The sequence below is a fragment of the Apiospora marii genome, assembly GCF_038362585.1.
Source record: "Apiospora marii strain CBS 49790 chromosome Unknown utg000002l_segment0_segment0, whole genome shotgun sequence".
NCBI classification, from domain to species: domain Eukaryota; kingdom Fungi; phylum Ascomycota; class Sordariomycetes; order Amphisphaeriales; family Apiosporaceae; genus Apiospora; species Apiospora marii.
Window position 1 is genome coordinate 2,353,632 of NW_027117373.1, and position 12,907 is coordinate 2,366,538.

A 12,907-nucleotide genomic window follows, 5' to 3' on the forward strand; every position below is an offset into this window, starting at 1 on the left:
GGCTGAACAAATAACACGGAAAGCGCTGGTTGCTTTTGTCTTGCGGCCAAGCTGTCAGTCCAATGTTCCGGAGTACTCGGTGACCATTTCTTTTCGAGAAGCCCTGCATCTATTATTGCTTACGCTCAGTCAACAAGTCACGTTCTGCCTGGACTGGCCTAGTAGATTGCCTATCTACATGTGGAAGATACATGCGCCCAGGCCTCCACTTCATTATACTTCTACACTTGCTTGCTTCAACGGCGTCGTCCCGACATTTTATTACCACGTTCTTAATGATACCCTAGAATCGGCGCAACCGTGACCATGGCGCAGCAAGATGAAGCCTCACCCTCAGCATCGACCACGGCCCGGTCCCATCATCGCTTATCGCACAAGGTCTCGGAAATATCGGAGAGCCCTTACGATGAGCATGGACCCTCACGTAACAAGGGCCGAGACTCTCTGGTATCTCTGCAGTCGCAGGATGAATCGTCAACGCTGCGCATTCCCTCGCACGCTGGCAGTCTCTGGTCAACCCCCCTGAGGAGCCCGGCAGGATACCGGCCTCTTGAAAGAACCGACGATAGTCCGCCAAGGGCTTCCCGAAACAAAAGCTTTCGCGCAAAATCTCAAGACACCCTCGTGGAAGACGAGGGCTACGATATGTCTTTGCTGAAAGCTGCAGCTCCGTTCGCTGCGTCCGAAAGCCAACCGGCGGAAGATGAGGGGACCTACGGGTCACTCTATGATGTGACCTCCTTCTCAGGGCCCATAGGGGCTCAGGACGAGGAGTTCCACAAACTGTTACAAAAACAAGAAGCCAGCGGGCAGTTGACTGGAGGCATAGGGGCTGGCGATGTCCCGAAAACACAGATCAAAAGCGACATGCTGTTGGCGACCAGCCCGACGGTGCAGCGAACCTTTTCGCACTCCTTCACACTGAGGCGGAAAGCAACGACCAGGAAAGAGGCCATCAAAGGTTTGGGCCAAAGCGAGGCCAACAAGACCGGTGCAGTCATAGAAGTCATCATCGAAGACCCAGTGGACAAACAGTCCGGGGTAGACTTGAGTAACATGGTCGGCCCAATGGCCCTAGGAGTTGATCCCAACCACATGCGCCAAACCACTTTCCCGAAATCGAGCAAGAACACAGAGATATTTTATCCCCAGCCTAATTGGAAACCCTTCTCGATGCGGTGGCCTTACCTACTAGCTTTAACCTTGATATCCCTTCTTCTCGCCGTTGGGGTACAACTGATCTATCAATCCTCGACTCGGGAGCCTTTGATGAGATTTAGCACACCCGAAGAGATCGACCCCTTCCACTACTTCGTCCTGAGATTTGTGCCGACTCTGGTCACTGTCACGTATGGCGTGCTATGGCAGATCACGGATGTGGAGGTCCAGCGACTGGAAGCGTTCTACCAAATGTCCAAGGACGGCGGAGCGCTTGCTGCGGAATCGATTAATGTCGATTATATCACCGGTTTCAGCTTTTCCCGGCCCTTCCGAGCCTTTCAGCGCAAACACTATGCTGTCGCAGTCTCGTCCGTTGCAACAATGCTGGCCGTCTCCGTAGTCCCGACACTGGGAGCTGCATCGATCATCATGACCCCGAACAGGGCCGATCGCTTGGCTGATCCTCGTAAGGTGAAGACGATTGTCATGAGCGCGGTGTTGTCCCGGCTCCTCACCAGCACCTTTGTGATCATAGCAGTCCTTGGCTGCGTCTTATCTACCAACTCCATAGCAGGAGGTCTGGGCTCCTAGCTGACGTGAAAGGCATTGCCGGGCTGGCATCCATGGCGGTGGTCAGTCACATCATGATGGACTTCAAGGATATGGATGTCGCAAAGCCCAAGGATATCCACCGCAAACTTAAGAACCATCGTTACGTTCTCCGTAACTCCTCATTGGCACCGGAAGACTCCACACCAATGTCGACCAACAATAAGGAGAAGTCTAAGGAAATCGACGTATCGGAGAATCCCCACCCGCTCATGCTCCGGGCGGAGGGCGGCGTGCCGTTCATCATTGGCATATTGCTCTTCCTAGCATTCGTCCCGATTGTCCTGTTCACTCAAGCCAATGAGCTGACAGACAAAGCCCCCTGGGTTGTGACTGCTCTCGCAGTCTCGATCAAGTTGGCGTGGGGCTCCCTCGAGACTAGCATTCGAATGATGGAGCCTTATTATTTACTCTCCAAAAGGCACGCCCCTGCAAAGACTCTGGCATTGGACTACACTGCCATGCCCTTCGCTTGGGTAGCGTTGCGTGCGCTTCTCAATCGGCATTGGATGGTCTTCCTGGTCGGTTTCGGCACCGTCCTTTCTGAAACTCTTACCATATTTGTGACCAGTTTAGCGACTGTGTCCGGCAGGGACTTTGTTGGCCAGGCCCAAGATTATCATGACGACGATGGGCTGGGAAATATACCTCGCCAGGGAAACACGATAAACTCTGGCCAGGAAACCGTGGCATCCTTTACCATATCGCTGACTCTCACGTGCTTCATCCTGCTCTACATGTTCGTCGTGGCCACCATCGTCTTCGTGCGCCGGCGCCACCCGTTCCTGCCGCGCCAGCCCAACACCATCTCGAGCGTGCTGGCCTTCATGCACCAGAGCAAGATGCTGTACGACTTTGTGGGCACGGCCAAGCTCACCAACGCCGAGATGGTGCGGAAGCTCGAGGGCCTGGGCAAGACGTACGGCCTCGGCTGGTTCGAGGGCCGCGACGGGCAGACGCACTGCGGCGTCGACGAGGAGGAGCTGACGGGCAGCTACAAGCACGGGATCGACTACTCCCGGGGCAACAAGCCTTGGGATCGGGAGTGGCAGCTCTTCTGAGTTGACGGGAAAGCCAGCTTGGTAAAGTGGGTATGGATCTATGTATGAATAGACAAGAAAGAGACACGCACGATAGGAAACCGTCGTCGTGGATTACGAAAGCATATGAAGAATAACCTATATATAGAGATAATACGAGAATATACCCAGAGACATTTATATGTTTGTGCACGATAACGAGGTTAGATGAGCATGCTGTCTTCTAGAAATGAATATTGAAGTATCTAATTGGTCGAACCGAACATTCGCCCCGGACCCAATTTAGATGCGCCAGACAATCGTGCTTTTGGGTATTGCTGATTAAGGATATCTCTGCGTGTGTTGGTTACCTGTGCAGTATTTTTCCGCCTATTAAATTGGCCGGTTAGCGTTCTCGAAGGAATCTCGGAACCGTTGATCAACAGGAGACGGGTGACAGCAGACCACATGGTGGGAAGTAGGTACGTGCCTCCCTATCTCTTCATCACCAGTGGACATGTGCCAGCTGCCCGGCGCCTAAGGGACCAACGGCCAACGACCTCATCCTTTCATTTTCTCCTTTGCCCCGCGTCCCTTGTTCAATTGACCATTGAACTGCGACTAGATCAGTGGTGTGATGTGGTGTGTGGATGTTACCTATGGGGGACCATGTGTACCTGCATTAGGTCTTACTACTGCGTTGGATGCATTTACACAGATCAATGTAAGGGGCTCATCCTGTGATAGGCTCCGATACCATCCCGGTGGAAATAACCGACGGGCAAGTAGACTCCAAGTACTCGTAGTAAGGGTCCAGCCGGGAGCCTGTGCCGCCGACCTGCAATCAGAAGTATTAATTCGAGAAACAGAATGTGGTTTTCCCCAGAGACAACAATCTTCCCCAATCTAAAAAGGCGTCGCCGACGATGGTAGATGGCTATAGACTTGAAAAGTCCATTATTGAAACACGATATTACATAATCACCGGTCATCTAGTAGTACCAGTGGAATGGTGCAAATGGTACTTGCGCATTTGCAGCCGCGAGAACCGGCATTAAGGACAATGCATTCAATTGAACCAGTCAAACAGCAAAAGCCAATGTGATTGCGCGAGGTCCCAAGCCAGGTTATAAGAAGGCCAAGATAATATTTATAAACGTTCGTATATTAACCACAGCTACCTATAAAATTAGAAATACTCTAATTGAGAGGGCTGTACATGTGTAATAGGATGGGGTTTCTGACTCGGGTAGGAGTCTGCCCGAAGTCTGAAGTCTGGCGAGCCGACCAGATACGGGAATAACGTTGCCACTAGCCTCGAGCTGATACACGGGAGAAAGTGGGTAGAAGAAGCCGAGGCCGTGGCCTTTTCACAGATCTGCGAATCTGCCAGGCAGAGCTTGCAGAGGCACGCCAGTAATCCGAGAGTCTCTGTCGCTCGTGTCAAACATCCATCTGTGGTCAATGAAACAGAAAATTATTCCAGACCGCGAAGATCCATTGTTGAAGAAAGAAGTGGACAGGCGTTTCGCGGAACCCGGCAACAATTTCTACACCACTGCTGCTCAGTCGCTCTCTTCGTGGAGCCCCTCTCCCTTCCCCCGCCAGATTAACTAGGTAGTGCGATGAAGTTCTCCAGCGAGCTTACGAGGCCTCAGAAAATGGTCCCTTGGTCCCTTGGGTCTTGGCACTACTCATCAACGGCGATATGGGATTACCTGTACGTGTATGTGTGTGTGTACGAGCACATTGCCAGACCTCTGTGGAAAGAATGGCCAAGAGGGAAACATGTCAAGCGTTTGCTGGACGGCCGCCAAGCAACTGTTAACAATACGCCCTTCTGGGTGATGCTGATAAGTATTAGGGATTTTAAATTTCTAATTAATATTATGCGATAATAGTATTTTAGCGGTATTTGTTATTATAATAGCTATTATGTAATAATGGCCTTATTAAGGTTGGTAATTATTAACTTTTAATAAAAATATTAACCTTTAATATTAAAAAAGGCCGTATTAATAATAAATTAGTTAAATTTTAAAAAAAAGTAACTTTTAATATATTTTTAACTTAATTTAATATATAAAAGTATATTATTTCTTTTAGCTCGAGGAGATCGGCTTTAATTAAATTAAAATAACGGCGTAAAAAAGTATTATTATAAATACATTTAAATACATATATATTTATTATTATAAAAGTTAATTTATCGGCTTTTTTAGGGCTTAATTTATTATATAAAGTATTATAAATTAAATATTTAAAAGAAAACGCTCTTTTTAAAAGGATATTATTAGTAATTATGTTTAGTAATTAAAATATTATTAGCGCTAGTTTATTATTAAATTACTTTACTTATTACTAGTATAATTTTAATAATAAAATAGGTTTAAAGCTTTAATAATATACTACTTTAAATAATTAACCGGTTTAATCGCGAAATTCGTAAAACTCGCCGATCGTATCTTAAATATTAAATACGGTAGGTAAATAATGTATTAAAAAAACTTTTATATTAAAAACCTAATTATTAAAAATATTATTATTAAATATTAATATATTAAATAAATAGGTTACTTAGTAAGCTTTAATAATTTATTTTTCGAATTAGCGAGAGTATAAAACATTTATTTAAGCTTAATTAATACTTATAAAAAATATATTACCATTGTTTTATAATATTTTCCACTATTTTTTAATAGTTTTTTATCGATAAACAATGTAATAAAAATTAATTTAATTAAATTCTAATACTTTTTATTATTTTATAATAAGTTAAATAATAGTTATAAGCGTTTATAGTAAACGTTAATATTTAGTTAAATTTCGTAGTTATTTAATAAAATTAATAAATTTAACTAAGTTTATTAATATTTTCTTTTTTTCTTTAATAATATTAGGTTATAAGAGGTAATATATAAATAAGGCTTAAAATTTTAATATAGAATTAATAATGCGTTATTAAAATCTTTAGCGTATTATATAACTGTTAAAGTATAAAATTAATGAATATTAATATAATATAATTAATATTAAATAATATTAAAAACTATTAATTTATATAAAAAGGAACGTTATTAACTTTGTAATATATTTTAGTATATTTTTCTTTAATTAAACATATTATAATAATAACTTTTTAAAAAACGTTATTAATTTTATTATTTTATTTATTACTTTTTTAAAAGGTTAAATAATAAATAAGTCCTTAATTAACAACTAAAGTAAATAAAAATCGTACTTTATATAAAACGCGTTTTTTAAATCTAAATTTACACTAATTAATTAATAAACTATTAATATCATCTTATAAATATTTAACGCGAATTTATTAATTTTATTAAAGTTATTATCAGTTATATTTCGCAGGGTATTTTTAAATAAAAATAAATAATTTATAGCGTTCATTTATAAAGTTTCGATATTAACTATTTTTTAATAAAAAATAAAACTATTATTAACTTAAATTAATATATTAAATAACCAATATTTCTAAAAATTATCCGCGGCATTAAAAATAACGTTAATATATATTAATAATAAAATTTAATCCTTTACTTAATCTTGTAAAGCCGAATATAATTCTGATAAATATAAATTAGTAATCTTTTATAAATACGGCAGTTTAAAATTAATAATCTCTTCTATTATAAAATTATTAAAGGTACCTTTTAAAATAATAAAAATAAAACTATTTTTTAATAACGCGTACGTTAATTTTCGTTACTTTCTTTTATTATATTAATAAATCGACGGTAACAATAAAAATAATAAATTAGTAAGTAATGTAAAAATAATAGAATTTATATAGAAACGAGGTTAATTATAATATATAAGGTTTAAATTCTTTTAATCTTTTTTAAGATATTTAAATAATTAACGCTAATAATTCTTATAACGCTGTAAATATTTAATTAATAAATTAGAATTAAATAACGTAATAATAAAATATTTACAATAATTATAATACATATAAAACTTATATAAACTTATAAAATTAGTAAATTAATATAAAGCCTCGTTAAAAATAGTATTAATATAAAAGGCTTATTACGCCGCCTGATTTTATAACGGCATCGCGGAAATCGAAAAAAGCGTTAATTTAAGTAATAAATTAAATACTTTCTAATTACATTAAATATTAAAAGTATATATAACTATTTAAATCGATAACGTTATTAATTAATAGTTAAAACGCGTTATTTATATAATTACTAATATTTTTATAGTAGTATATTATTTAACAATAATACGTTAAATCGTATTATTTTAGTTATTCGTATAATTACGACCTTTAGTAAGTATGCATGCATACTGGCCAAAGGAGTTTCCTTTTGTACACGAGAGTTTCCAAGCCGGGCCAAGCATGTTGAACCGGCGCGCCGAGCCTCAACCTTGGACTAGCGGTAGAGTTCCAAGTTCCAAGCTGGCGGCATAACGAGAGCAGCTGAGAGGTGCCAGCAAGCAGAGTAGGAAGTAGGTAGGCCTGTACCAGTATTTAAGCTAGCTTTACGCACTATACCATCACATAAGTTGCACTATTGGCGTCAACAGGCGTGCGTCAGTCGGGCTGCGGTGACCGAGTCTTTGCGTCGTTGCCGATGCTGAGGTCGGCTGTACGGCTGGCCAGAGATGCACGGAGGCAGGCAGATCTGGGAACGGTTGATTGAGGTCAATCACGAGAGAGAGATGAGATGAGATTCGTCAGCTCGTGATATTGATGATTTGCAGTGTTTTGACACACACGCACACGCACACACAGAGAATGAGAGAGAGAGGATTTGCAGATTGGCACCTGCAGATTCCGGCCGGCGGCCGAGTCGCTGGCCAATTTCCCTGGAATGGGTCAAACCGACTGGAGCAGGCGCAGTTCAGGGCAACCGAAGGGTGGCAGTGCACGCCGCCCAGCCGGTCTTATGAATGGTTTTTTGTTAGAGGGATTGATAGATGAATAGTACCCTGTCCAGCTTTTGCCCAGCTACACACCCCAGTGATCTGCTGCTAGCTTGGTACGGCGGCCAAAACACGCATTGTCGCAGGGGTCAAGGTCGAAGTATTGCGAAACGTTGTCATGCTGAGAAGGCAAGAAGCGAGCGAAGAAGTCCAGACTTGGGCGGTAGCATTTGAAGCCGGCGCTGCAGAGGGCTGCACGAGTGCCGGGCAAACCGGGTCTCACAAAGTGTCACCACCCACCGGGGCAGTGAGTGTGTGGTGGTGATTGAGGTTGATTATTGCAAACACATCAATCAACAATCTGCAATCTGAACCTGTTTTTCGGGATGGTGAAGGGCCGCAATGGATGGACGAAATTTGATCGTCGGCCAGCTACTGTGCACTAAGCCCCGAAAGAGAGGTTCTGCAGAACATCAGATGGGCCCTGATTCGTAACAGGAACATTTGTCCCCCCTTATGTCACCCCAGCCTTACATATTCGTTCCAGTAGTTAAGATGGTGATGCACATTGGTGTTTGCACATGCCGTCATCGCGGATTCGCGGGTTACATGTCTTTTTTTATAGTTGTTTCTTAAGTGCTTGAATCTTCGTGATCTACATGCCTGAACTGAACAAGCTGTTCGTTGTGCACTGTAGTGTAGGTATTGTATTCCAGTAGTCCACGCCATTTGCACTTGGTAGCAAGCCACCACCCAGCCAGGGTAGCCATGGAAGCAGCCCGCTTGCTGCCTCTCGTCAAGCAAGGTTTAATTTGGCCAAAAGTATCCGTAAGAATGCATTCCTCGTGATGAATGTGCAGTCATCCTTGTGTAGGCCGCTGCACACTGCGCGCCCATTGTCGAATTCTATCGGCACGTTGGTTCGTATCCTATCATTATCTCCCATGAGGCAGGCCCTATTCCGTTGGCAACCTTGGCGAATCATCATTGGTATGGAGTCGTGAGTAAAATGTAGGTAGGCAGTAAAACGATACGTCTGGAATACATGCGGCACTCGAGAGCCAAGCTTCTAGTTCAGGAGGGGAGGGGACGCGCGCGACTTGATGCGATCTTTCCGGAAAATGCATCAGGCTACTCACTCCCGCGTACCTCGAGGTCGATTGGGAGCCCTTGAGCGACGGCTCCCTAGCAAAAGCTACTTGGGCTGCGGGTGGCGCCCTCACCAAAGTTTGCGTGCAACCCAAGGTACCCCATGTTGGCTGCATGACCAGGGCATTCAGGGGACGGCGGCCCAAGGTACAAGCGAGCACACCATGGGCCACAGCATGGTGGGAGTGCGTAATTTGGTCAACCTCACACTGCATTCCCACTTCTTTCTCGTCCCCGGGCGTCCCGTTTTGATTTGTGCCACTGTCTTCGTCCACTGACAGCGCGTCCAGCCAGCCCCCCTGACCACCCCCCCATATTCTCTTGGTGCATACCCACCCGCATGTCTGGGCTTGGCAATTATCTTTGTACCGGCCCTTACCTAAACCAGTCCTAGCCCAGACTGGCATCCCAGTTTCCCAGCGAGCTAAACCCTCCTGCCTTCAGTCGCTGAAGGCCCCCCTTCCCATTTCCATTGACTCCTGTTCTGTCAACACCACGCTACAATCCCCAAGAGGACCGACCAGTCCAGTCTCTTTTTCTTTTCCCTCATCCTCCCTTTCCCCCACTATTCCCCCATTCCTCAACCCTCATCTTTCCTCCCGTCAAGACTCCAAAAATCGCCCATTTCCGTGAAACGGGTTGATATCGACATCGCTCGAGTCTTGAGCAGAATCCCTTCTGCTCGCGGCGGCTTCGTTTCCGTTCTTAATAGGCCTCAGGCCCCCTTTTAGTAACCCTTTTTGGTGACATTGCCACCATTGCGCTCATTTAGAGTTGATGTGAAGGGTCGCGGACTCGGACTGGACAACCGGACGATCGATCATCGAATCAACAACAACACAACACTACCAAAACCACTATCCAACCGACGACGGATAATATCTTCCACCCAGTCGCCAACTACTCTCGCTAACCAGAATTCTTCTGCTGTTCTACTTCAATATCCGGGCCGTCCATTTCCTGTATCGGATTGGACCATCCCCTCCATACACCCAAAAACCTCGAACCGAAAGGCAGGAAAATAAACATCTTTGGCTGCCTCCCGTACGATCTGTTTCTCGACAAAGGAAGAAGAGAAATATTAGGAACACGCGGTGTACGTGTAAACGGGGCTTTGTAAACCGCCAACAAAGGCCTTCTTCCTACACTACCGGATATTGTTACATCCTCTAATCATCCCACCACTTCTTACACGACATTACTCAACATGAGGTTTTCTTCCTTGCGGCCGCTGGCCCTTCTAACAGCATTGGCGTCGGTTCTCCCCGGCACCGCCACGGCGGAGCCTATGCTTACATCCAACTCTCTCAACTCATGCCAGGAGGACTCGAGTTTCACGGCCAGTCTGTTCCATGTCGTCTTCACGCCGAACAATAACTCGGCCTCGGTCAATATCGTTGCGACATCGTCAGTAGAAGGCCATGTGGTATTCGACTTTGCCATTTCCGCCTACGGATACGAAATTATGCGAAAGACCATCAACCCTTGCGAAACCAAACTTGCCGGTCTCTGTCCTATGACTGCCGGAAAGATCCCCTTGAAGTTCAATATTCCTGTCGACGCCGCCGCCATCAAGCAAGTTCCTAGCATTGCCTACAACTTCCCCGATTTGGATGCCACGGTTCGCGTGTTCTTGAACATGACCAATGGTGATGGCACGTCGAATACGGGAACCAGTGTTGCTTGCGTAGAGGCCGATATTTCCAACGGAAAGACGGTCGACAAAGTTGGAGTCAAATGGGCTCTGGCCGTCGTTTCTGGATTGGCTCTTGTCTCGTCGGCTGTTATCAATGGACTGGGTCACTCGAACGCTGCGGCCCACATTGCATCTGGTGCGCTGTCGCTCTTCGGATTTTTCCAGGCTCAAGCCATGCTCGGTCTTACTGCTGTCCATTTGCCCCCTGTGGTCCAGGCGTGGACTCAAGATTTCCAATGGTCCATGGGTATTATCAAGGTCGGATTCATGCAGGACATCTTCACATGGTACCAGCGCGCTACAGGCGGAACCCCTTCCACAATCTTCGATTCATTGACTACGGTGTCCGTTCAAGTCGAAAAGCGTGGCCTTCCTGAGACTGCCATGAACGTCTTCCGTCGGACGGCTGAGATGATGCCCAAGGCTACCGCACTCATGAAGCGCGCCAATGTTCAGACCGGATCTGGCAGCTACATTGTCTACGGTATCCAGCGTGTGGCTTTCAAGGCCGGCATTGAGACGACGAACCTGTTCATGACTGGACTGACCTTCTTCTGTTTGTTCGTCCTCATCACTGCCTTGTCCGTGGCGGCATTCAAGGGCTGGTGCGAGTTGGCCGCGAAGCAGAAGTGGATCAAGGGCGACACGTTCCTTGAGTTCCGCAACGGCTGGCTCACGGTTTTGAAGGGCATCTTGTTCCGCCTGACGCTCATCGGCTACCCGCAGATGAGCATTCTCTGCCTCTGGGAGTTTACGCAGGTTGATTCGCCAGCTGAGGTCGTTCTTGCCGTATTCTTCTTCGTCGGTATGACTGCCACTTTGGGTTGGGCCGCTTCCAAGGTGATCCGAATTGCCCGTCGCTCTGTCGCCATGCACCAAAACCCTGCCTACATCCTGTTCTCGGACCCCCAGGCCCTGAACAAGTGGGGATTCCTCTATATCCAGTTCCGAGCTTCTGCCTACTACTTCATCATCCCCGTTGTGGCCTATACCCTGATCAAGAGCATGTTCATCGCCTTTGGCCAGGGTAGCGGAACTGCTCAGGCTGTTGGTTTCCTCCTCATCGAGGCCGGTGCCCTGATCGGTGCCAGTGTCATGCGACCATGGATGGACAAGAGCACCAATTCCTTCAACATTGCCATCTGTGTTCTTAACTTCATTAACGCCATCTTCCTCTTGATCTTCTCGGACGTTTTCAACCAGCCACCCCTGGTCAACGGTGTCATTGGTCTTATTCTATTCTTCTTCAACGCCATTTTCGCCCTTGTTCTTCTTCTGGTTGTTATCGTTACGACAATTGTCGTCTTCGTCCGTAACAACCCCGACACTCGCTACCAGTTCATGGCCGACGACCGAGCCTCATTCATGAAATCGCAAAGCCAGCTTACTGGAACCACCGAATTGGAAGCCCTCGGTGCGACTGCTCGTGGCGACAAGGCCGGCTTTAAGCCTGGTCTGGACCTGGACGACGACAACGAGTCAATCACCTCCGATTCCATGCGTCGCCGGACTGATCAGTCGATGCTGAACGTGCGACCCATGTCGAACTCGACGCCTTTGGGAGGCAACGGCCACCATCAGGGCGCTCCGCGGTCGCCCGTGGATCCATCCGTCCCGTTGTTCCCAGCGGCCTCCAACGACAACTCTCGATCGCCAAGTCCGTTCGGTGGACAATTCCGACAGCAAAACAACGCTAGCCCAGCCGGGCCCCGATCGAACCAGACTGCCAGGTGAGTTGATCCCCAATCTTGTGCTGGTGATGCTTTTACTGACTATTTTGCGACAGTCCATGGCAGCGAGGTGCCGGCTATGAGCACTAAGCGAGGCGTGCGACGCTTAATGAACCACTATACCACGTCTGATCTGGACATATAGTCCTCCTTGTTCATATTCGGAAACAATTATGACAAACGGTGTCGGAGTTAACTGCTTTAAATGCATCTACATGGAACGGATGATTCAGCGTGAAATTTGGCAGAGGGCCACAAAACTACCCTCAATTGGATAGCTGCGAAAAGTAGAAGAGGACACTGAAAGATGCCCGGTCCACTATCGTGGTATTCTACAGATAGGAGGCTTGCACGGGGATGAAGCGTGCTACCTACAGCAACCTGACCGCATGCCACGGTCCTCGGTGAGCTTTTAGGAGACGACTTCAGCCGCCTGGAATCTCATGAAACAGGCACCCCAGAGACAGGCGGCCCCCCTTCAGTACACTGTATCAACTTTGAAACGCATCATTTCTTGTACATAGTCCCCGCAGCTTATAGCAAGTGAGCAGGAGCAATTTCTCCGGGTACAACTGGACAGGGCGTTGGGTAAACGGATGCACTGTATTATTTATCCAAGGCGTGTTGAAACGCAACAGCTAATTGATTTT

The 12,907-nt window shown here is 45.7% G+C and overlaps 3 protein-coding genes across 3 annotated transcripts; all 3 read left to right on the forward strand.

Annotated features, from left to right (window-relative positions):
* Positions 1 to 306: 306 nt before the first annotated feature.
* PG985_002409 (uncharacterized protein) lies at positions 307 to 1,752 on the forward strand (the record flags this gene model as incomplete). The annotated part of the gene is made up of 1 exon (XM_066822178.1): positions 307 to 1,752. One exon carries the CDS (start codon positions 307 to 309, stop codon positions 1,750 to 1,752), a length of 1,446 nt encoding a protein of 481 aa, XP_066689610.1.
* Positions 1,753 to 1,784: 32 nt separating this feature from the next.
* On the forward strand, positions 1,785 to 2,831 carry PG985_002410 (uncharacterized protein; the record flags this gene model as incomplete). Its single annotated transcript, XM_066822179.1, has 1 exon — positions 1,785 to 2,831. One exon carries the CDS (start codon positions 1,785 to 1,787, stop codon positions 2,829 to 2,831), a length of 1,047 nt encoding a protein of 348 aa, XP_066689611.1.
* A 7,207-nt stretch (positions 2,832 to 10,038) lies between these two features.
* Positions 10,039 to 12,347, forward strand: PG985_002411 (uncharacterized protein; the record flags this gene model as incomplete). Its single annotated transcript, XM_066822180.1, has 2 exons — positions 10,039 to 12,257; positions 12,314 to 12,347. The coding sequence occupies 2 exons, from the start codon at positions 10,039 to 10,041 to the stop codon at positions 12,345 to 12,347; spliced, it is 2,253 nt and encodes a 750-aa protein (XP_066689612.1).
* Positions 12,348 to 12,907: the final 560 nt, after the last annotated feature.